Source organism: Pezoporus occidentalis, unplaced genomic scaffold (assembly GCF_034315485.1).
Source record: "Pezoporus occidentalis ecotype Australia unplaced genomic scaffold, CSIRO_AGI_Poc_V1 ctg93, whole genome shotgun sequence".
Lineage (NCBI taxonomy): Eukaryota > Metazoa > Chordata > Aves > Psittaciformes > Psittacidae > Pezoporus > Pezoporus occidentalis.
The window spans coordinates 3,412,814-3,436,428 of NW_026916294.1; the positions used below are offsets into that span (position 1 = coordinate 3,412,814).

Sequence of the window (23,615 nt, forward strand, 5' to 3'; positions counted from 1 at the left end):
ACCATTTGCCAAAAGCAACCTGGGTTTAGTGTTTAAGCAAGCTTCAGCATTAAGGAATCAAGGCTCCTGTGGAACCTCAAAGGAGCTGACAGTCACTAAGTTAGGTAAGCACAGAACAGCACGCAAGGAAGGCAACTGCTTCACAGACATTGAGAACGTGAAGGCATTGGGTAGATTACAGCTAACCATCAAAACCCAAAGACCTGCTCACAGCATGGAGCGAATTCATCTTCAGCTAAACTGCCACAACTGATCTTGCTACTGAGGGAAGGAAATACTACAAATAAGAAAGAAATGTATAATTAATGATCAAGAGATTAACATCCAAGTCAGTCATATAAGTGAAGTTAGGGAAACTAAGAACTATTCATTCCAGTTATTTATTCTGTTTATTGAATTGAAAGAAAGGGAATACAAACATTTCTGTTCAGTGCTGTGCACCAACATGGAAAAAGTGTAATCTCGTTGTCTTTTAAAAACCCTAATAAAAACAACTCAAAGTTAATGTCGTTCCAATTGAACAATCTTTAAAGATATGTTTAAAATACTACACATTTATAAAATAAAAAAAAGTTAAAACGGTGTTCTGTAAATAATTAGTAAAACAAGTGAAAATAAATACGAGACCCAAAGTTCTTATGTTTTTAATGTAATATAGCAAAGAAATCTTTAACTACTTAATATAATCCGAGGAGAGTAACAAAAATCCAGAAAGTTTAAGAACGCAATCCTTTGAAACATTTAATATCAGTCCATAGCAAATAGTCATTACATACCAAAAGCTCTAAGTGTTAACTAGTTCCACCACAACTCCATATAAATCTCGACAATTTAGAAATCTTGAGATCGACAATAAAGTTCTCGTCTTGATCTCTACAGCTTGGTTTGTAAGTACATACATGCTTTGAGGATCCATTTTGTCCCATGTGTTTTCAAGGAGCCAATAACTTTTTCCATCTGTGCCTAAAAATGTTAAGATTCCGATCTAGCACATAGACCCTAACGATGAGAAATGGTGAAGAAAATAAAAGGAGATGGGGCACAAGAGATTTCAAATGTATAAAAATATACTGATATTAACCAAAGCCTTCTGCTCAAAGGACACTTCACATACACACGACTTCAAAGTATGCGAGAAAACGTGACTCAAGTACCTAGAACATTTGGTTCTCTGTCTGTCTGAGGAACACATGCACACGCACATTCATACCAGGTGGGAGCAACACGCTCACAGATGTTTGACTGACTCCAGATTACCTGGATTAATAGACAGAAAACTTGTCTACAGTTTGACAACTAAGAGGCAGCTACTGCAGCAGCAGTCCAACACTGCACACTTCATTCAAGTCCACCCTGTTTAAAAAAGGGTCAGAGTTAATGGTTTTCTTCTTTTTTCTTTCTAAACATCATTTAAAGTAGCGGTTTTGAAGTATGGCCACTGAAAACAGACTCAAGCCTACGTGGAAAACACAGGAGGAAGTCAAAAGGAGGATCAGCCATTTATGGGATGGGTGTTCCTCTTAATAGTTGTCTCAAAAATTAGACACAAGTGTATTTTATAGCTAAAAATACAGACCAACTATTGAAAGTGCATTTTTCCTCCTCCCCTTTTGAGTTACAGTAGTTTGTTGGTCAGTAAATCCTGCTTTTTATGTCCATTCCTCTTTCTCTACTTCCATCCCCCTTTGGGTCTACATCTCTCCTTAAACTATGGCTAATTGTAGGAGTCCTGGTGTCCTGCTAAGAAAACCATCAGAATGGGCTTTGGGTGGGAGTACCACTTAGCAGGGTAAAAGTACACAACTAGACACAAACTCCCAATGGCATATTGACTTGTATTAAGCATTACCTGTTTGAAGCCAAGTTGAGAAGTAACTGGCAAGATCTGGATAGATTTCTAGCTTGCATCTTTGCTCTAATCATGAAATGAGGTTAAATCTCAAAGCTGGAGAACTTCAAAAAAGACAGAGGGTATTTAAAACCAAAGGTGTTGTTTATCCCCCCGTTACCCTCCCTTCCAAACCAAGGACAGATCTAAGATTTTCCCTTTTGCGCTCCACTGTGCCTTGAAAGTTACTTACCTGAACAGCTAAAGAATGTTCAAATATTCAGCATCTTGTTTTTGAGGCTCTGCCTTGACAATAACCTGTGGCTACTGTGATTTAAACCAACAGCTGACCAGAGAAAGTTCCAGAAGGAGTACACTCACAGTATTTTCCTCTCTCACACCATAGGTCTGTCAACTAGAAACAGTAATTTATTGCAGGTGTGTACTTGTTCCAGCCTTAGACTCCAGCTCCATGAACATTTTTAAGCACATGGAAATCAATGTGTTGCAAATGAGCAAACTTAATTTGTTTTGTCCCCACTCACAGAGTCTCATTTTATAGTCTGTGCACAAAAAAGTATAGGTACTTTTCATTTCATACACTGTGAATAGGTGATATGGTAGAAACAGGTTCGGTTCCTCTTTAACCTGTAGGTTGGTAGTTGTTATTGCTACATCTGTAATGTCAGTTTACTGCTTGCCCAAGTAGTGTGGTGAAATGAACTCTCGCCATTCTCTCATCTCTGCTCATCACCTGTGAGAAGCAGGCAGCTCTGCCAGATGCTGCTACCCCCACTCTGGAAACAGCAGTTCTGTCCATATGAAGCATATTTAGAACTAAAGCAGAGACTCCAGAATATGTGCTTCTCCCTAACTCGGCTTCTTACGTACCTGAAGTGTATTTTAGAGGCACAAACCAAGTCTGGAAGAGAAACCCCAGAATGGAGGGGCAGCATTCTGGCAAAACTACCAAGGTTAAGTTTCTGCTGGCAATGCTTTGCAGGCCTGTGCCCAGACACCCTCCCCATGGCCGGTACCAGGTCAGGAGGCTCACTTTGTTTAACCATGCCCACCCCATTAAAAATGCCCTTTAAAGTACATAAGGGATTTTAAATCTGACCTTGAGATTTGATCCAGCCTTCAGCACCTGCCTAACATTCTCACTTTAGTCCCATGAGTATGAAGCAAGTGGTACCAGACCTTTGTATGAGATGTCAGAGACATCAAATGCAGGATTATTCACCTTCCTCTTCCTAAATAATGTTTTGTTTGAAAACATAAGCTCAGAGAAGGACGACACTAGCAGGACTTCCAAAGATACACATACTGGTGTTGCTTATGAATTATACTGTGGTTTGAACATAGAAAACACTGGTTAGTTACAGTTTAGGTATACAACTTTTAAATAAAACCCAAGGGTTTCCCTTACTTGAATTTGACCTTAGGAAGCTGTTTCCCTGCAACACTGATGCCACAGGAGCTAGACTCATAATCTTACACTGTCTGAAATGGGAAGACAAACAGCTTCCTCCAGAACTAACTAATGGAAGAAGCAACTGGTTTGTAGTCTTACATTTACACATGTATGCCCAGTTCTGTGGCACAGTAATTGCTATCACAGAAATTTACCTTAAGACAAATGTACTAGATTGAAGGTAAGAATATGAAGTTCCTACTTCATTTTGGAGGTACCAGGAGTAGGTCAGGTTCAAGGCTGGTCTCAACTAGAGTATGAGAAGCTTAAATCATGTTTAAATTTACAAACAAGGCAAGAAAAAAACCCCACCACCTGACAGCTGGAATCTTAAAAACCCACAAATTTAAAGATCTAACCTTCAAGCATCACTTTCGTTCTTCTGGGAAAGAAAAAAGGGACCGTTTATGTTAAGCACCGCATTCCCACTTGAAGTGGCTGCACTTCCCTGCCCTTGAACTCCGGCAAACCTTCCCCCACCCTTCTTCCACACATGACTAATAAGGACACTAGATTATTCTTTCATTAAAGGATGAAGTCCACACTCCTGTTCACACCAGCTCCCGGTGGTGTGCCTTTCCCTGCTCCCTCTTCACTTCACAGCAGTACCAACACTACTTTTCCACCCAAGGTGGCAAAAGGGAATCCAGTGCCATCCCGTAATGAACTTGTGTGTATGCAGAAGCACAGCGATGCCAGGCCATCTGTTTATGTCCGAAAGCATAAATACTCAAATCATAAATGACTTTCTCCCTTCTTAACACAGGCTATTAGTGGGGCTACTCCTAGATGTGTCAAGATGTTCAAAAGCACCAGCTTGCAACAAGGTCTGGAAGAGGCATTTCAATCTGGAAACTTAAAAGAGTATGTTCTTAAAAAGAAAATCTATACCCCTTTGTTTACCAAAGAAGGAAAAAAGGCCATCGTAATACAAGTGTTTAATTATGATTTGTATGTTAATTACTTTTACAAAAGACTGACTGTGTGATGAAAGGACTCTTCCAACACATTCTTCCTTCGAGGTGCAGTCTACCTTTTACACCAGCGTTGTTACACGTATTTATGTCATTAAAAGAATCCAAAAAGACCTTGTCTTGTTTAAACTCTTAAGTCTGGTGGTGCACTCTGAACACCTTTTCCTCAATAACAGTTTCTCTGTTAAGCTGGACAGTGAGTTCCTGTACCTAAAACAAGCTTCACTGCCTATGCAAAGCTCCTTCCAGCCACTGCTTTTGATTGGGTCTCAAGACTCTGGAAAAGCATCAGTGATACCGTGTTTCACAACACTTCTTGCATTGTTTTTTAATTCCAAATGTATACAAATGAAGTCATTTTAATCCTATAAATAATTTATTTTTAAAAAATTGTGCTGTTAACCCCTTTGCAGGGCAACGAGCTTTGTGAAAAGTACAAAACTTTTTGTCAAATGTGATACTGAGAGTGCTTTTGACATAGTTCATTGGTTTATCATCTCAATTTATAATATACTGCGCAACGGGCAAGGCTAGAATCCATGAACCAAGCTGCAAAGATCTCAAGCTAAGTAAGGCGGAGAGAGACTTGAGAAACAAGAGAAGGAAATACTTTCCTATCCAATGTATACTCTTCAGACTAAAGCACTCTTTCTATCAAGCCTTCTAAACTGTTAAATAAAGTGTTCCAAACAAGCATTTAAACTTCATTACACAGAAGAGCAACAAGAACAGTAGCCTGCCAGACAAAAAGGCAGGAGGGAAAAATATATATACTGAGTTCAATGGTTAGCCTGAATGTAGCACAGTTCTTCACAACCGATGGGGGGGGTAATTTCAACACGGTGTCCGACAACGTTCTAAGGACGTGCTTCATCTCGACTGGTTACTATGAAGCAAGGTGGTAAATGTTTGGCCCCAACCGGGCTTCAGAAATGGTTCTTTTTCATGACGAGCATGTCTGTCCAGCTATCAATCATGTTTGTTTGCACCAAATCCCAAGCCATTTAAAATACGACTAATTAAGTTAAACTGAAGTCGTCTGCTCCAAATTCGCCATCAACTATCCATGCTACTGCATTCCTCTGAGCAAAAACAAAAACATAAGAGAAAGAAATCACATCTTGAAGAGCTTATCAATAGTTCAGACTTGTATAAGGTCATTAATACAGTCTATATACACAAGTTTTACTGAACATGCATTAGTTAACAAATCTTACAGGGTAGCTAAATCCCATGCTAAAAATGACTTATTTTAGGTATCATTACTCATTAATTTAGATATTAATTTAGCATGTTAGGTGTTGGTACAAAACAATTGTCTCTTCCAAAAAGTAACGCATATTTACATTCAAGTTCTAGGGGAGTGTGCTAGTAACAAAGCTCTCTGTCATCCATTTAGGATTCCTAAGCTGTTAGGTATTATTCTATGCACCTACACCTCTTGCAGAAGCACTGCTGCAAGAAATCCATTTTCTATTGTTTTGATTTTTAAGGCATTTATGAGCTGCTTTTCTGGAGGAACTAAGAAAGAGGGAGCAAGCAGCTAACTGGTGAAAATCAACCAAGCAAAACCAAGAGTAAAACCAACTGGAGGATAGCCTCCGACTCTTTATGGGCACATTCCTTACAAACAGGAGATTGGCCAGGCTGGTCCACCTAGTGTCAGAAAGCACACGAGCAGGGAGAGGAGGTAATTCTTCCCCCTAATACCCTTCCAACTTCCAGCCATTTCCACTGAAGTGACATTCTGAACTAGAGATGTTACTTATCTAACAGGACTCAAGGGATGTCTTTATGGTTGCTTTGCCTAGGTTCCCCTTGAACTCGTGTCCATACCTAGTATCCATGATGCCTTGTGGCAATGGGATATACAGTATTTCATTTTCATGTCTAGTGTAATTTTTTTAGCACAAGGGTGAATGTGTAATGACAGAAGCATATAAACTGCAGAACAAGCCCCCAGTGGTCAACTTGGTAACAATTCTGGGGGAGGTAAGAAGGGTTGAGAGCAAGGGTGCATTTTAACAGTGAAAAGAGCTGCATTGCGTCTCCCTCCAGAACGCAGATGATTGCTGATGGTTAGGAAAGAAAGAATTAATTGTGTACAGAATTTTATGGTGGGAAAAACTTTGTTCTCTCCAGACTTTGGAGCTTTGTTTCATAAGCACTGTAATACCATTATTTTATCTGCAGTGTGGGTCAAAATGCATTACTTAAAATTTACTAACATTGTGTGTTATTAAACCTCAAGCATTGGAGGCATAATTTTTTTAAGAAGTCTACATAAATAAATATAATCCTGAGCTCTTAGTGACACCACAGTTTTCTATAGGGACATGTCAGGAATTTCAATACCATTTTGAATATCAGTTAGTTACTTTTGTATTATAAAAAAGGAAACAACTTGGATAAAAATCAATAGCCATATGTTAAAAAAAAAACAACAAAAAAACCCAACCCAAAACAGTTAACTTTTTTTAGTAAAAGTTATGATTCAAACCCAAGAATTAAAAGCATTTTTCTATCCTATGTATGATAAATAAAACCCACAGAAGCACCTACCTTTGATGTAAGCTTTGAGGGCAGGGGGTTGGAACTGGATGAGCTTTAAGGTCCCTTCCAACCCCTAGTCATTCTATGATTCGATGATTTAGTAATTAGAGAACACACAGAGTTCTTTTACCTTCAATATCCTGGTTGTCTACAAAAGGTGCTGGTCCCCATATTCTAACAGTGCCATCATCAGAGGCGCTGGCCATCATGGATGGGATCTGCGGGTTCCAGCTCACACAGTTAACAGTACGCGTGTGCCCCGTCAGCTCCGCAATGGGCAGCTCGCTACGCTTGTGCCAAATATATACTTTGTGATCTAAATAAAACACACATTTAAAGAACAAAACAGAATGAGAAACATTGCTCTGCACCGACCAATTTGTCGTATCAAACAGCACTTCCACACAAGCTCCCAACAACCAGAAAACCCACTGATGTTGTAAACCCCAGGTCTATTCAATGTGCAACAGCACTAACAATTTTTCTTCCAAGAGTGATCACAAGAACATGGGGTAAAGCTCTCCCACTAAGAGGCAAGCTCCCTTTTAACATCTGCAAGTCTACTGCACTTGGTAGTTGAAAACCATTCCACTACAATGCAAATGTGTCGCTATATGGCTACAGAGAAAAATCAAAATACTCAAAGTAAAGAGAGAGAGTTGTAACCTTCCTCAAAAGGATGTCTTGCATACAATTTTTTCTCCCCCCTCAAACAACAGTATTTACAGATCAGTACGTGCATTATAAAGTCATGAGTATTAAGGCAGAATATTTATGACAACTACCACCTGCGAATGAGCACTAGATAAGATCACAGCTCTATGGCTTATAAAATACATCTTGATACTAAAAACCTAAAACATTTCAGTGAAAGGGCAAACAGAGCAAGTGAGGGAGGGCAACAAAGCCTAATGTCTCAAATTGTGACCTATTACTGTACTTGGTAACAATTCTTGTGTAGTATTTTAAGATATGAATTTGTATATATTAAAGTAGACGTAGTAAGCAATGCTACAGATCTTACTTTGTGATAGGAAGCTTTTAAGTGCTCCTAGCAATATGCTAGGACTAGAACAGTGACCTGGTCAGACACTGCACTGCAGTTTTTAAAGAAGCGTTACAGCGTTATCATCAACATTTATTTCAGAATAAATGGTTAAAGGTGGTTTGGTTGTCTGCTGTCATCCCCCCACCCCAACTAGCAGCCTGTGGAACTAGGAACGTTTGGAATATTCCCAACAGATCTACACAAACCAAACAAGTTAAGTGTTACCGGTGTTACACAAAAGGCTTGTATTTAGGTCTGGGATATAACATGGAAGTATTTTCAGCTGTTTGAAAGGTTATAACATAGGTGTCATTCTGAAGGCTTTGCAAACAAACCAGTCTTCACCTATTCCTCCTCCTCCCAACCCCTTACAAAACAAACTTGCTCTCTAGCCTACCTGCTAGAATAGCATCATGGAACCCTTTGGTAACTCATTTGCTTTCGCTGAATCAGCTCATTTGAGTATACCACCTTTATATACATTGTACTGATGCGAACATTCTAGCTGTGTTTACATTCCACTTACAACTTAAAGAGACTCCTTACTCACACTATTCACCAAACAACTTAAACACCAGACACATAAGAATGTGCTGTCTGGGACAATCAAAGCCTAAACAAAAACCAGTAGTTTGGTACTTGTCACAATGCCTGTATTTTGTTCTGGAAAAACAAGTTCACTAGATTAAGGCAGCAATTTCCCTCTCAGAAAGAGGCCTCCATTTTCTTCCTATTGATGCAAGTGTTAGAAAAAAGCCCACGCAGCTGGCAACACACCTGAAAAGGTTAAGACAGTGTAATCAATCTATTACCTTTTTTTAACAAACTATGGTAACCAGGCTATGACAACGCAATCTTATTTCTGTTTTGCTTCCTTGTTTATTAGTAGGTTTATGTTCTCAGAAGCCACGTTAGCAACAATTCAGTTCAAATCTAGAATGTCATCAATTTCAGCTACTGCTCAGTACATTTTAGACAATGAGGATAATAAAGAACAAATAAAGGAGGGACAAAAAAGACTGGTGCACTGTAGTAGTTACACCTACACATGCACATCTGTATGGCTCAGTAGAAATCCTGAATTTTTGGATCTCTAACCAAGAGCTTTGGTCCACCATGAAAAGCGGTTCACACTGGACTGGAGGACTTGAGGTGCTGCCCTTCAGTCATATTCCACTATGTCAGGCCAAAGAGTGAAATATGGGTTTATTTTAGACATACTGCTACCCTTTCCTGGAAAATATCAAGTAAGTACCCTGGCCAACCTTATTTCCTCACAGTTTGAGTTACACAGTACTAACAGTGACTGTTTACATACTTCAAGTGTAATTTTTAGCCCCGCCAGAGGCTTGAATCTTAAGTGACCTCCACGGGCAGTGATGGCACTACACCAGTGACAGAACTGAACCAATTCCAGATATAAGCCATTAACTGATTTCTGTTCTTACCACAGACAGTTGAATAAAAACAAACCACAAAGCATCTGATTGCCAAGAAACCCTACACCAGACTATGTCAACTTGAGACTACTCTGTCCATAATTAAGAGAATGACTCTACTGAAATTAAAATAACCTCACCACACCTATATCTTCAACATACAAGTGAAGCTGTTACTCCCCAGAAGTATTTTTGATCCAAACCATAGGCTTAAGCATAATGCCACAAAAACAAAAGCCTCAAGAACACCCCACCTACTTCTAATTAAAACTGTGCAGATGCTTTGCTTCAGAGGAACAACACAAGAGTCATTAATGCTTTCTACTACTACCATCCTCTCAGAACACAATTACTTCTTAAGTATGCCACAATCCCAGTGCTCCTGAAACTTATTTAAAGAACCAGTTTGCTTGCTTTCATGACAGTTGCTACCATCATCATCATTATAAAAGTGAGGTATAGGAAGGATACAATGTTCCAGTTTTCTGCACAAAGGAGAATGATGTTACCTTCACTGCCACTCGCGATGAAATCTTCATTATGACCACCAAAACACGAGTGAATTGTGTAAAATCCTTGTGTAACACCTTGATACTTTCTCACTAAAACTCTGTCTTGTAAGTCCCATAAGTGAACTCCCTGAGAATAAGAAGTATGAAGAATGTTATTTCATCATTCAACATTATTCATTGCATTCTTTTGGAAAACTAGAAAAAAATGAACATGGTAGGAGTACATTACTTTGGCCAACTGTTACTAGATCAAGAGGGTAAAGACACACCACACTACTAGATTAGAATTCCATTCTGTGGTCCCTTCTGTTCTGAAAGCTCCTATTCTTACCCAAGGTTCCAAAAGTGGAAATAAGTAACATCTAATTCTCACATCCCCAGCTATGTCAACCTTACACAATTCTTGTTGTACCTGGGCTTCTCAGTGCAATAGCCAGATACTGACACTTAACAGTACATATTTCATAGCAGGAAACTGTTGACTGTAAATTAGACAAAAAATAAGCCTCAAGAATAAGATCGCCTTCTTGTCATAAAATGCCATGCTGTGCTTATGAATATAAAGGCTTTCATATGACATGAAATACAACTGATTAACATATATCATTTCAATTCACACCACAATATTTAAAACCAAGTAGCAGTTGCAAGCAGATGTATTTGCATTTCCATCTATCATCAACTCACCTGAGTTGCTACATTTAACAAAGCTAAACGGCCGTTTTTTGAAATAGTAAATGACATAATAGGGTGATCTTCTTGGACTCTGAAATCAGAAGACACAGTGTTAGGAGAACACTTAAATAATGATGCAACACCAAGACAAAAGGCGTATCCTGTCTCTGCTATATTATCAGGGAAGGAGCTCCGAATTTGAAACTACCTATGTCTCTGTATGTCAGTACACGCCAGCCTGCAACAGTTTGCTTATACTTATGACAAATCCCAAGACCAAAAAGATCTTCAGACCTCAAGTTCAACTCTTAACTTCAAGACAGGATCTACTAAAATACATCAGGAACTGAAATGATAACTCTTGATGACAGAAACATCAAAACATCCACTAAAAACCTACTCCAGTGCTTAGGAAGTTATTTCTACTACTTGATGTAATGCTTCTTGCTGCAACTGAAACTCATCTCTTGTCCCATGTTATTCTTGTTGTCTTGTAATAGTGAGAGCATTTTAATAACATTTCCCACCCTTCCCCCACCACCAAACCCTTCCTCAATCATTTTCTTCTAACACTAGGAACCAGGAATTCAAAACCAAGGAAAGACGTAGTTACATGTTTCTGTCTGTAAGATCCTCAAAGTTATAACCCCGAATTCGCTGGTGTGTGTCCGATGCTAGAACAGTCTTCCCATCACTCAAGCACCAAAGGCATTGCACTCTCACCCCTTCCCAGGAGTCAAGGAGATTACCATCTAAATCCTGATCAGAAGAAGGGGGAAAAAAAACACACAGTTTGAACTGTTAGTTTCAGATTTCTGAGGAGCTGACACACAAGTAGTTCTCCCATTTCCTGTTCAGACAATTGCTACAGAAAGGGGGGACTTAGTGAATTAGGACCTGGCTGTCTTAACTGAGGGCTTTTGTAGGTGTCTGTCCTGGAGAGCTGAGGACCCTTTTTGTCACTTAACTTTCTCATACATGGCACATGCAATCTGTACCGTGTCACAGAGATCACCCTTGCAGTGAGCGAGGTTTGCATACTGTGCTATTATTCTGGGCACCAGTTCAGGTGACTGTGGATCACCTCCCAGAAATCAACACTAGTCAAGGAATGAGGGTTTCAAATTTCTATTTACACTTAGCAAAACAGCATGCAAAAACTGAGGAAGACACTCAAAATTCTGTAGAATAAGCAACATCTGTGGACAAAGACACTACTTACTTGCATATTTTCTAGAGCAGCTAAAAAAACCCTCCTAGCCCACAAATCCTCCTTTAAGCAGAAAAAAGGAGCCTGAACCCTTCTAACTGCTGCATACAGAAGTGCTGTTGAAATACTAGCAATAATATCTTGCTTCCCTGAATTAAAGGATCAAAAGTTTTAGCGCACACACATAAAAAAGAAATGGAAAAACTTGAATCTCAGATTTGACTGTGGCAAAACTTTAATTTCTTGCTTTGTTTTCAATGGGACAGATGCAGAGAACTTACACACTGATAGAACTGCCCACGCTGACCTCCTGTTACAAAACGCTTCCCATCAGGATTCCAGGCCACGCTTGTTAAACTGTCTTCATGAGACTGGCTCATCTTTGTCCTCAGCTCCCCAGTCTGGAAAATAACAAAAGACACCAAGGCCTTACATCAGAGACACCCTTTCCCAAAGAGACATTGATAATATTATCATGCACTGCATTTGGAAGTGCACATGTCAATCCACTTATTAAAAAGCAACACAAATAATGCAATAAAAAGGTAGAACTGCTTCAGTATCTCCAGTGACCCTGGACGTGATTTGGGGCAGTTTCTTTTGTCCATCAAATCAAGAGGGATAGACTAGATGGTGTCTCACAAAACTGGAAGATTGAGAGTAAAGAGAAGAATTAAGAGAAGCTGGAAGAACACTAAGAGAAAAGCAATATGAAATGGAAAGAAAAACAAAACCAAAAATAACCAAACCCTCCAAAAACCGCAAACACACATGGAAAGCAAGGAGGCAGGAGGAGATTACAAGAAAACAGAGATGACAAAATACATTTTAGGAAAAAATCTGGCATATCAAAGAGTATTTAGAACATTTTCCTCCTGACCTGGATCCCTCCATGCCAAAATTTAGCCTTTATCCCTAGTTTATAATGCTACTGTTTACAAGACAGAGTGCCAATGAGCAGCTTACCATTGTCAAAACAGTAAGGGCTTCTCTCTATTCCCCTGTGCCAGCTCTATTGCTCTTCACTGAGATAATCGAGTCAAACAGAAGAAATATATTCCAAAGGTGAAAAAAGGGAAGATTTTTCTTTTAGGAAACAAATTAGTTCAGAGTGCAAGGCAGCACAAGAAAGACTATGCAGCCTGCAACTGGGGCAGGGGAAGATTTGATATCAACCCAAATGTCCATATAAATCAACAGCAGAAAAGAATTTTTGAAGTCATGGAGGAAATGGCAAAATGCCCTAGTGCCTGCCTGAACGATGAAGTCCTGCAATCATACATTTATGCCTCTGTGGATCTTCCACTATCATCACTGGAGGGTTGCACAAGGTAAAAATAGCTTGCATCTTTTGCTACTTGTTGAAATCTTCCATGAGCAATTGCTCCCATTAGATGATAATTCTGCCCTGTTTCTCTTAATTCACTGTTCTCTCCAGTAGCTCTTAAGTCCTATGGATTTATGCCATCCCTCCTCAAAAGTTACCAGTAACCAGATACACCAGAACTGCTGCAGAGACCAGGCACTTAGACTTGAACTCTAATTTCAGTTCTGTACAAACTGAGTACAGAATTCGTAGGCTGCTACAGTGATATTCTTAAATTTGAGGGGGTGGGAGGTGTGATCAGTGTTCCTTCTTTACACTGACAACTTTGCAGAACAAGTTTGCAGAAATTACTTATTTCATGCTTAAGGTGAGATTTTGATATTAAAACATATCTAAATATGTTTTAATACCTAAATATTAAAACAAAAGCAGTAGGCTGAACACAAAGTTACTTTTTTTTTTTTTTACTCTTAGTCAACACTCACTTGTACATTCCAGAGCCAAAGCTCAGAACAATCATCTGGGCCACAGGCAACAAGATAGTTGTCATCTGGACTCCAAGCAATATAAGAGACACCATATGCATGACCTTCTAACGTCTTAAGTAGTTTTAGCTGGTGAGTATCCTGAAACAAGAAGGATTCTGTTGAGACAATGCACATGAACTCCTACTAGATTTCACATATACAGCGTGTCCAAATACAGTAAGACAACTGCATTTTACAAGGCGTACGAACAGGTTCTTACTGGAAAAGCAGTGGCTAGTTTACAGAGTAGGACTATAAAAAGAAAGCTTCTAAGCTTCAATGCACAAAACAGGATTGCTTGTAGGTGTTTTGTTTGAATCTTCTGTGATTCTGAATGTGGAACTCAAAATATATAGAGTTGTACATTACACGACACTATAGAAGTCTTCTCAAGTGTAAAGCCCCTCTAATACAAAAATAAAAAGCCCACAAAAAATACAAAAATACAAAAAAAAAGTCTCTGGAATACAAAAGTACTATTATCCATATTTTACAGAATTAAGTTAATTTCTTAAGAGTAAAGACATGCTGAAACCTGTTACAGTTAAACAGAGAATCAAAACCTTCACGTACGCCGAGAAGGGAAAACCTCCAAGCGCCAATGTTTTTATAAACTTGAGTGTATCCTGTGTGTGCTGCTCAAGAAAACTTTTACACAAATGTATTTTTAAAAGCTTCCTTAAGAGGTGTTCTTATTTCAGACGTGTTGCCTACAGCAAGCTGTTGCATATTTTCTGCCAGATTTAGTCAATGAAGCATACTGCGCTCACACAGAGCATCTTGTATCACCTTTTATGCTACAACTGCTGTCTCCTCACAGGAACTTGGACTTTCAAGCAGCTCATCCAAATAATTAGTACAGCTAAGATACTGTGAAACAACCATACACTGGCTTCCTAAATATAGAAACATGCTTCAATACAATGTTAACATTGACTCTTGACAACAACATGCATATACGTTAACTATATAACTGTTAAACTCAAGCCGCTTGGGAAAGGGCAAGTAAATTTCCCCCCCTTCCGTTTTTTTCCTGTATGGGGATGTTTATACCTCCCTACTTCTCTTCAAAACCAGTCACTTGTTTGAAATGTAGCTTCTCAAATTATCCTTTCTCTTTTAGTATTAATCAGCAGAGACTCTTGATTCTAAAGAGAGTCAACAGGGGAAGAGTGACACAAAGTACTGTTTCTTAGGACCAGCTACAAGGGATCTGGTGACTCTCAGCTAGCGTGGAGCTTTGATGGTTCTTGTTGGCTAAAAAACCCTAAATTCCTCAAAAGAAAGTGGGCTAGGAATAATCTTCAAAGCACAGAGAAAGAGGGGCAAACAAATGGACCTCCTCCAGGCCCCTTTTCCATTCTAATTATTATTCCTGGTCTTCATGCAGCGCTGCTGTGTCTGTAGCTAAACTGACCTGTAAGGAAACTGAGTCATGTCTGACATCATCTTGCAACCTGAAGCTTGCCTGCAATTTACGCATTTCTTTTCACATCAGGATTAAAGCAGTGCGTCACTTCTGCATCACATTTGAGACTCATGAGGAGCAAGATACATGGGATATTCCTCTTCTAATGATAGGACTCTGTGGTTACTCTCTCATGCTGCACCCATATTTCTCTCCAAATACAGCAAAACTGTTACACCATGTTTTGCTCCAAACCAGCAGTCAATGGTATTTCAGGAAAACGGCCCCAAATTTAGCCAATCTGCTTCCCACCCACCACCAAAAGAAATCTCAGCACTTCTATCCCTTACATATAGCTTTCCAGATTTTTGAGATGTAGAAAAACCCAAAACTATTCAGGTATCAACTTCAGTCTGAAAAGCCAAAAACCTGTCAACAGTTTCTAGAAAGTGCAGGAAAAAAAAGGCTTCTGTAAGGAACAAGTTAAAGCAGAGCTCCATCAAAGAAAACGCATGCCAGACAAGGTGATGTGCCTACTGTGCTTATTGTCTGTGCACTAGAGATTCTGTCACACAGTCAAACGTGTTCCGCACACAAACCTAGTTCTCTCAAGACATTATTTAATGCTGCTGAGTCTGCATAAGAAATTTGAAATGAACAAATGAAAATGAAAACAGAAGCATGTGTTAAGACAGCTTATATATGTAAGCTGGGTCTTAGCAGAGAGGTAAGAAATTCATGGTATGAAAAGAAGAAAACACATGGAGCGGTTTCATTATGCTTCAGAAGAGATTACTGAAGAAAAAGGGAAAAATTAAAGATTCTCACACACTTGAAGTTTGTGTGGAAAAGAAATACTGTTCATTTAAAACAGTGTTCTCACATCACTTGCCCAGACAGACTTGGATGGATGTTTCCTCATCATTTATATGTATTAGATTCTTTCTAACTGCCTAAAGCCTTGAAAATCTGATTAAACTTATCGTTCAAAAGGAAGTGAGAAGTATGCTCTGGCAAATATAAAAATAAGCCATTTGAGTTGTTGCCTACTGTTATTCAGGCATTATCTTTCTGAAAGGGTTTCTTCCCCCCCCTTTTTTCTTTCCTGGCACAGAAATACAGAACATGAAAGTCTACAAAGCTACTTTCCCACTATTTTAATAGAAATTTTGTTCCTTTAGCAACCCTTGGTCAAAAGGGTTAGTCTAAACCACTCACAAAACATTTGCTTGGTTAACCAGATATTAGCTCACAAATCACTATAAAACAGGCTAATCAAGATGCTGAGTATTAAAACCCCTCAGTATAAAAGGAAGATAAACCTCTACAATCAAACGACAAATCAACAGTAAAAACATGTGATCCCTAATTTACTTAGAATTATTTTGTTTCTTAAAAGCCCACAAATAAACAAAAAAAACCCAAAACACCCCATCACAAAAAAACCAAAACAGATCACTTAACAGAAGTCATCTTATGTCTCTACACATCTGTTGGCCCAGAGCACACTGACTCCAGGAACAAACAAACCAGAGCAGTTCTGTGCTTGAAAAACCAATTAGCACTTGCTGTTACTTCAGGGGCTATGCAAATGCAACAGGCTTTTAAGTTCACTCATCTTCCTAATAGCAAAAAGAACTCAAATTATATGGCTTCCTAACCTGTAGTGGAAGAAAAGGATTAAGTTCAGCTCCCAGATTCTACTGAAAGCCAGTATAGAGCAGCAAAGACCTTTGATCTTTCACTTAGCAGACCAGTTTATAGTTGTGTGGTTAAAAACCTGTAAGAATCTTATTTCTGATAGTGTTTTACAAGCATTAACAACTTCACATACTGTGTGCATGTGTTAAAAATTATTCACAGTTTTCAGCTGTTACGAAATATATGGACTTTCATATCACTTCTACAATTAAAGCAGCCTTAGATTCACTGCTCAATCTTTTTCTTTACTTAAGAATAGTTAGGGGTAAGAAAGATAAATCTTGTAGACATAGGATATTTCATTAAGAGAAACAGTGCCACGTATTACGAACAGAATCTAAAACCACAGTCTGTGAGGAAATGGATGGGTATACTTCCATACGCCAGTGAATTCTCAAGCTAAGGCCAATCTTACAACAGCAACTCGCATCAAGTGGTGTTAAACTGACACAACTTCTGTCAGCACATTTTTACTGCTCAGAAATAAAGTAATAAATGGTGAAATAGATAAAGCATTTGAATCCAAGTGTACTAATAGTAAAAAGATAATTGAAAAGGGTTAGTCGCATATATAGATCAGAAGTACTCTTACTAAGAGTGATTTAGAAGAAAGGTTCCTCACTGCCATGCTCCTTCAACTCTCACCCTATGCTTCTCACGGCCTTCAAGCTGAAAAGCTTCCCTGAAGGGTACCAGCAGGCTCTACCCCTTGGCACTGGTGAGAGGCACACAAAGTTCCTGCCCCAGTTCAGCCTTACGCTCAGGCATCATGTTTTCAAATGTCCTTCTTCACAGATATAGTCTGACCATAATCTTCAGCCTTTTACACCTCAGGGAAATACCCTAGCCAGCAGGCTACAGTACATGTTAGCCTGTCCTACAAAAATCAAGTCATTCTAGCAAGAGAAACTGGAGGGGAAGGGAAGCAAATGACAAGTCATGCACATTTTAACACGTTTCATACTTACTGGATCAACCTGCCATATAATAACAGTTGTGTCCTTAGATCCTGTTGCTAGTTTAGTGCCATCATTGGAGAACTTACAGAACCACACTTCATTACAATGCTCCGTTAGTATCTGCTGTGTATAGCATGGGAACTGTTTCCTGGGAAAACAAAGGGATGTAGTCACATTAGTAAGAAAGAAGTAAGATTTTTTTTTAAAATCAAGCTAGTAAAACTAACTTATTTAAATACAAGACCTGACAACTTAGAAAATGACCCTATTAACAGCCACTTCAAGCGAGGACAGAATGAAGTGTCTTATCTGGTAAAAAGATAACACCACCAAGTGATAACTGATTCTATTCTTATGAGAACTATTCTTATTCCACCCACCTAATTTGTTACGCTTTCATAACGTGGAATAAAACTGACCTCAACAAGAACGTAACAGCTTATTATTATGATGATGTATAGAAATTACTGGTTCCTCTTTGAAGTCTATATGCAATGTTTTATTTACGTGTGAGGTTTTTGTAAGTATCTAACTCCCTTAGTCTTGCCAAATTTTCAGAAGTGATTCTTACATAAAAGTTGAGTAAAAACACTATTATTTCTTTTTCTTGAACGTGATCTTGCAATAAGTTCAAGTTTATCTCCATTTTGTGCCATTTTTCACTTTCTTTGCAGAGTACCACATACAATATCTAAGCATAACTAAGACCATACCTTTATAAGCTTTCAATTTTAACGATTTTCCTCCACAAAATCTACATTTGTTAAAACTAGCTACATTATTTTGTTAACAGTTTATTAAAAATACATCATAAACTGCTGAAGAATCTTCAAACATTCCTCTAGAGCTTGTATGTAATATTCTAGTTACACACAGAGAAAAAGTTAACAGTCAAAATATTAAGTTAGGTAAGAAATGGAAAAGTTTTATTATAGCTTGCCTACTATATAAGAATGTCAGAGATTAAATAAATGTAGGCTTTTACAGCAAATGACTGCTTTTATTAAGTAATACTGCAGTAACTACAAGCTCATTGTTCAGATACACTAAAAGATAGTCTCTAACCATGTGCACTTTCCCTTGAACTTCAGGGATATTGAACTAATTTAGTCTTGTGTTGAGTTTTTATGGTGCCCAGTACAACAGAGCAACGCAACTCTAATAGAACACAACAGCACTAATGTAACTATGAGTCTCTGTGAACATACAGTTGTACTTACCACTGGAGATAAACTGGCCTAAAAAACTCCCTCCTAAAAACCCAAACATAACACAACATAAACCCCAAAACCTTACTTCCTTTATATTTGTGTTCAAAAGGACAATTTGGTGGTAGCCAGACTGACAGACACCTGAAAAACTACTACTTACCAGAAGCTAGAAAAAATTCTGCTTAATACAGTGTCTATATCCTCTCAGTCATTCTCTTATACTACAAGATGCTTCCTAGTCTATGCTTAAAGGCTATCGAGCAGCACTAAACAACCACACAGTCCCTCATTTCCTGTCTTATGGTAGAGGAGGAGAAACAAAAATGTACATATGGATATCTGCAGCTGGCTTCCTTGGCTATGCCTACTTACTCATTTATAGAAAAAGACAAGCCTGTCCTGCTCCTGCTTTGAGCTGACCAGGAGCTGCCTAGTTGCCACTGGAACAACACTGAGCCCAAGTTAAAAGCCCCACTCACGAAAGATGACACTGTTTTTCTGGAAGCCTAAAGGCCTTTCCTATTTGCCACACACAGGTATGTGCACCTACAGGAGGAGTATTTTGTTATTGTTTAGCCATACTGTAGTTAATGTTTTTTCTTCAGAGCAGCAGTTTGCTCGAGAAAATGGAAAAGTCTTCATCCATAACTCACATAAAGTACAAGGGACACACTGTGCCCCAGGAAAGCCTTTTCAGCATATTTAATATAAAAGAATACAGAACAATAGCTTTTGTATTTTAAAGCTTAAGAAAAGCAGCCAAGATTTTGTAGGCATGAAAAGCAAGCAGTAAGGTGGCCTTTAGATTCCCTAAAAGTGTAACAAGGCACAGTTCATACAGCTGCTGCAGACACGTCCCGAAGTTGAATTATGCTATTCACAATCCAGTCAGATTCAAGTGCTCTTCACCTAACTAATGAAATACAATCCAGCAAATCTGACCTCGCAGATAGTGAAGCACACATTACATAACCTGGAAGGAAAATTAAATTCCCAGAAGAAAACAGCCGCAGTCTCAAAACAAGAAACCAAACCCAGTTGTCCAACAGTTCCTGGGTTGAGTAATTAGATATTATTCCAACTTGGAAGGTTTTTCTTTTGCTCTTTTTTTTGAGCTGTTTCATACCAAATTGTTCTGTTCAGCACAACACGCCTGAATCATGTTGTTCACATACTGAAATAAAGTATCTAATAAAGTTATCTGGTTTTGTATTTACAGAAGTCCAAAATTCTGAATAACTAACCAGCTAGATTTTTATTCCCTGTACATACAGTGGAAGATTTATTCCTCAACTTCCACAACAGGTTTTTTTCAGAAATGCTACATTAATCGCATACCTAGATAGCAGAGGCATTCACCTCTCATTGTTTGTTTGTAAACTAAGCCTAAAGTTTATTTACATGAAAGCAAGACAAAGGAATTCAGTTCGGACAGGACAGGAAAGAGGAACGACACTACAGGACCAAACTAAACCCCCAACTAGGCTGAAGGCTCTCAAAACCCAAAATTATCCCCCAGAGCATCAATTCTCTATTATCAAAGTCTAAAATACAGTAAGATGAAATTCCTCACCTGCACTCCCAGCAGTTTCTCCCTTTTATCTCCCAACTCTTAGGAAGTGATTAAATTTTAGTTGAAAAATTGTACCTATTAGTGCAATTCAAGCATGCTTGATCAAAATACTGCCAGAAGTCCAAAGCAGATTAGTTTCAACTAAAAAAGGGAAAGTTGTCAGTGTTCTATCATTTAAGTAGTACAGAACTTTAATTGGCTAAGCTATTAGACTACAGTTACTTCTGTCAGTTTAATCAAAATTTGGCTTCCACTGTCTTTAACTCACCTCATTATGCCCAAGCATGGCAGCATGTACAGCGCACCACATACTGATCTCAGACCCCTGCAATAGGTAGGTACAATAGGATGAGTTGAGGACAGAATGGAAGCCTTAATTTTGAAGTAGGTTGGGCTTCTTTTATGTTTTTTGGATTTTGTTTTTAACTAAAATAGTTGTAAATATCTATGTATGCATACATAGCAAACATACAAGCTTAGGAAGCACATTAGGTGAAAAAAAAAAAACCCAACCAGAAAAAACACACCCACACTGTGGAGAAACTTTATGTCAGCAAGTAAGATTCAGATGGGTGAAATTCAATTCCAGATTTTGTAACATACAGTATCTTTTAATCTAGCTCTACCTAGTCTGACTTCAGTAAACTATGCTTTTTACAACTGGCTTGAAAGCTCTCTGGGGTTTGACTGACCACATCAAACCCCCTACAGAATATCCAGTGTTATTTATATACTTGTATAAGGACCAAAATGAAGTCTCTTTTCATTTGTCTGATTTTAAAACTCCTTTCTGAAGTAGGGAAGCCACAATTCCAGTATTTGATCATTTCCAGTATCTCTTACAATGGGGAACAGTCAAATTTCTGTGCACAAACACTGCTGAAACAATGTGATGTAGCAAAACTGGAAGCTAGACAATAGTCTTAAAAAGTTACGTGAATACATGAAGTACCCAAACATTTAAGATGGCTACACTGAAGTATTATGGTACTCTGCACCTTAAAACCAGATTCCAGGTAACTTAAAAGTGTAAGTCAAAGCCGCTCAGTTCAGAAAGTTGCTGTAAGAAATTTTATCAGAACTTAATGAACTTTCTCAGATGAGCTAACCTTAACATGAAAACGATTCCCCTGTAAGCCAAAGTTTATCCTTTCACACGAACAAACATAAGGCTATTGTATGCAGCCCTTATTTTTTCAGATGGTCTAGCCCTCATTCCATTATTACACCAGGCAGAGCAGCTTTCTACACAAGCTACACTGAGGTAGAAAATAGTTCTTTTTATCATTCGTATGATGTATTATGTTAACAAAATGTCTACTGCCCATTTCCACTCTGTTTTAATGTTTCTGTCTAAAAGCACCTCGCTGTCCACTATTAAAAGATGAAAGCTAGCTTCATGAGCATGCTTCAGCAGGCTTTCTGCATCACAGTAAACTTGAACAGAGTCTGGATAAGTAACATACTAGTGATTCTCCAGTGGTGGTGGGGGGGAGCCAAACAAACCCAAACCAAAGCAAAACACACCAATGACATGTTGATGAATAAACAGACTGGTTGTCCAAAACTAAACAAGTTGCTATGGATTAGCATATAATATATTGTATTTATACCCATCTGATTAAAATTTTAAAGCTTCTGTCTGACCCTATTACCCCATATCCAGCTACCCAAGTCTCTTACAGACACCTTCTCTACTCCTTGCTACTACTCATTTAATGAGAACAGTCTTTATCCAGCCACCTCCTGTTAAACCAACTCATAATAGTTTTCATGTTTCTTCTAACAGCAAGTACAATTAGATTATTTCAAGACAAAGAAAAGATACTTTTGCCCATTTTATAAGTCACAAGGGTTTCTTACCTACTACAAACATGATCTATTAGCAGCGAGACAGAATCTAGATTGCTATCTAGTTTTGTATTGTGATACAGGCATCGGTCCCGTTGTAGTTCCACAGCCTGACGTAGCAGGTTCTGTAAACGTCTTGGAGGAAGCATCACTGACGGGGGTAGGTATGCTTTAAAAGAGTTGGGGGTGGGGGAAGAAGAACAAAAAAAGACATGTCAAAACCAAGTTACATGTAAGAGCATGTTTTGATTTGAGTATTCTTGGAAGAGAAGTCAGTAAACAAAGCTTAAAAGCTCCAGGAAAAGAGTAACACAGCTTGTCAAATTTACAGCTATACACCTGGAATCAGAAGCACAAACTTGTGGAAAGCAGAGTTATAGTGTATGTTGTCCTGGCCAAAAAGCACCATTTGTACAAGCTAACTAAAACCCCAGTATTTAACAAAACCTGTAAAATTGTAAGACAACAGTATCAGCTGTGTTCATTCAAGAAATTCTCTATGTCAAAATAAAGAATACCATGAGCTTTACAACTCTGATACATAGTATTACACCAGCCACAAGAGAGGAGAAACCATAATTCTTAGCAAAGTCTAAGATCACTATCAACCCTTACTAGTATCACTAGCGTTCCCACTACATCACGCAGTTTCAGCCTTTCAGTATAGCTGAGATTTATAAAACGCTCCCCCTCCCCAGCCTTCAAAACCACACATTTGATCACCAAGTGATACTATTGCTGCATGCAGCAGAGCTAGGAAATAAGAGCTCCTATTACAAATAGTTTATCAGAGACAGCAAAAGGTTAGACACAAAAGACCAAAGGGTAAAGGCACCTAAAAGCATCCCCATTAACCAAGACATACAAACCCAACAACTAGCAAATGCAGTTAATTTACTGGGATATGTCATGTAAGATGCACTGGATTTACAGAGGTGTGAAGAAATTCTAAACACTTGAACATCTTACTCTGGAGTTTGTCCAAAAGTTTAGATCTGGAAGCTGTTCCTTTCCCTTCCCACTCTGCTTTTGCACGTAAGTCTTCTGCATGGCTGCACATCAGATACCTGTTCAAAAAAGCGCACACACACCAACAGACCAAGTCTTTCTGGAACCATTATTTTAACTTTTAAGCATGATATATATCATAACATTCTTAATGAACTGGGAAACAGGTGACTTAAGAGCAAGACTGACAGGAAAAGAGGCAGGGAACTAATCCACACAAACATGCATAATCTTCAGAACAAACATTAACAAATTGGTAATTAAAAGAGAAAGCAAACCACAGATTTTAGGAAAGGCAGAAACGTCTTTTTTCAGGCAAAAACAAACAAGACTATAT

General features: G+C 38.5%; 1 protein-coding gene across 2 annotated transcripts in view; it reads right to left on the reverse strand.

Moving 5' to 3' along the window:
* Positions 1-370: 370 nt before the first annotated feature.
* WDR26 (WD repeat domain 26) overlaps positions 371-23,615 on the reverse strand; it is a 32,909-nt gene continuing 9,664 nt past the window's right edge. Inside the window, exons 5-15 of one of the 2 annotated variants that reach the window (XM_062606033.1) lie at positions 23,240-23,337; positions 22,283-22,439; positions 20,688-20,744; positions 17,645-17,783; positions 13,526-13,666; positions 11,995-12,114; positions 11,117-11,262; positions 10,516-10,594; positions 9,826-9,955; positions 6,960-7,145; positions 371-5,358 (exon numbers count right to left, since the gene is read on the reverse strand). In XM_062606033.1, the coding sequence (XP_062462017.1) occupies positions 5,333-5,358; positions 6,960-7,145; positions 9,826-9,955; positions 10,516-10,594; positions 11,117-11,262; positions 11,995-12,114; positions 13,526-13,666; positions 17,645-17,783; positions 20,688-20,744; positions 22,283-22,439; positions 23,240-23,337 (1,279 nt within the window). In that variant the 3' untranslated portion in view covers positions 371-5,332. The remainder of the gene's footprint in view (positions 5,359-6,959; positions 7,146-9,825; positions 9,956-10,515; positions 10,595-11,116; positions 11,263-11,994; positions 12,115-13,525; positions 13,667-17,644; positions 17,784-20,687; positions 20,745-22,282; positions 22,440-23,239; positions 23,338-23,615) is intronic. The other variant, XM_062606034.1, reaches the window with a different exon arrangement.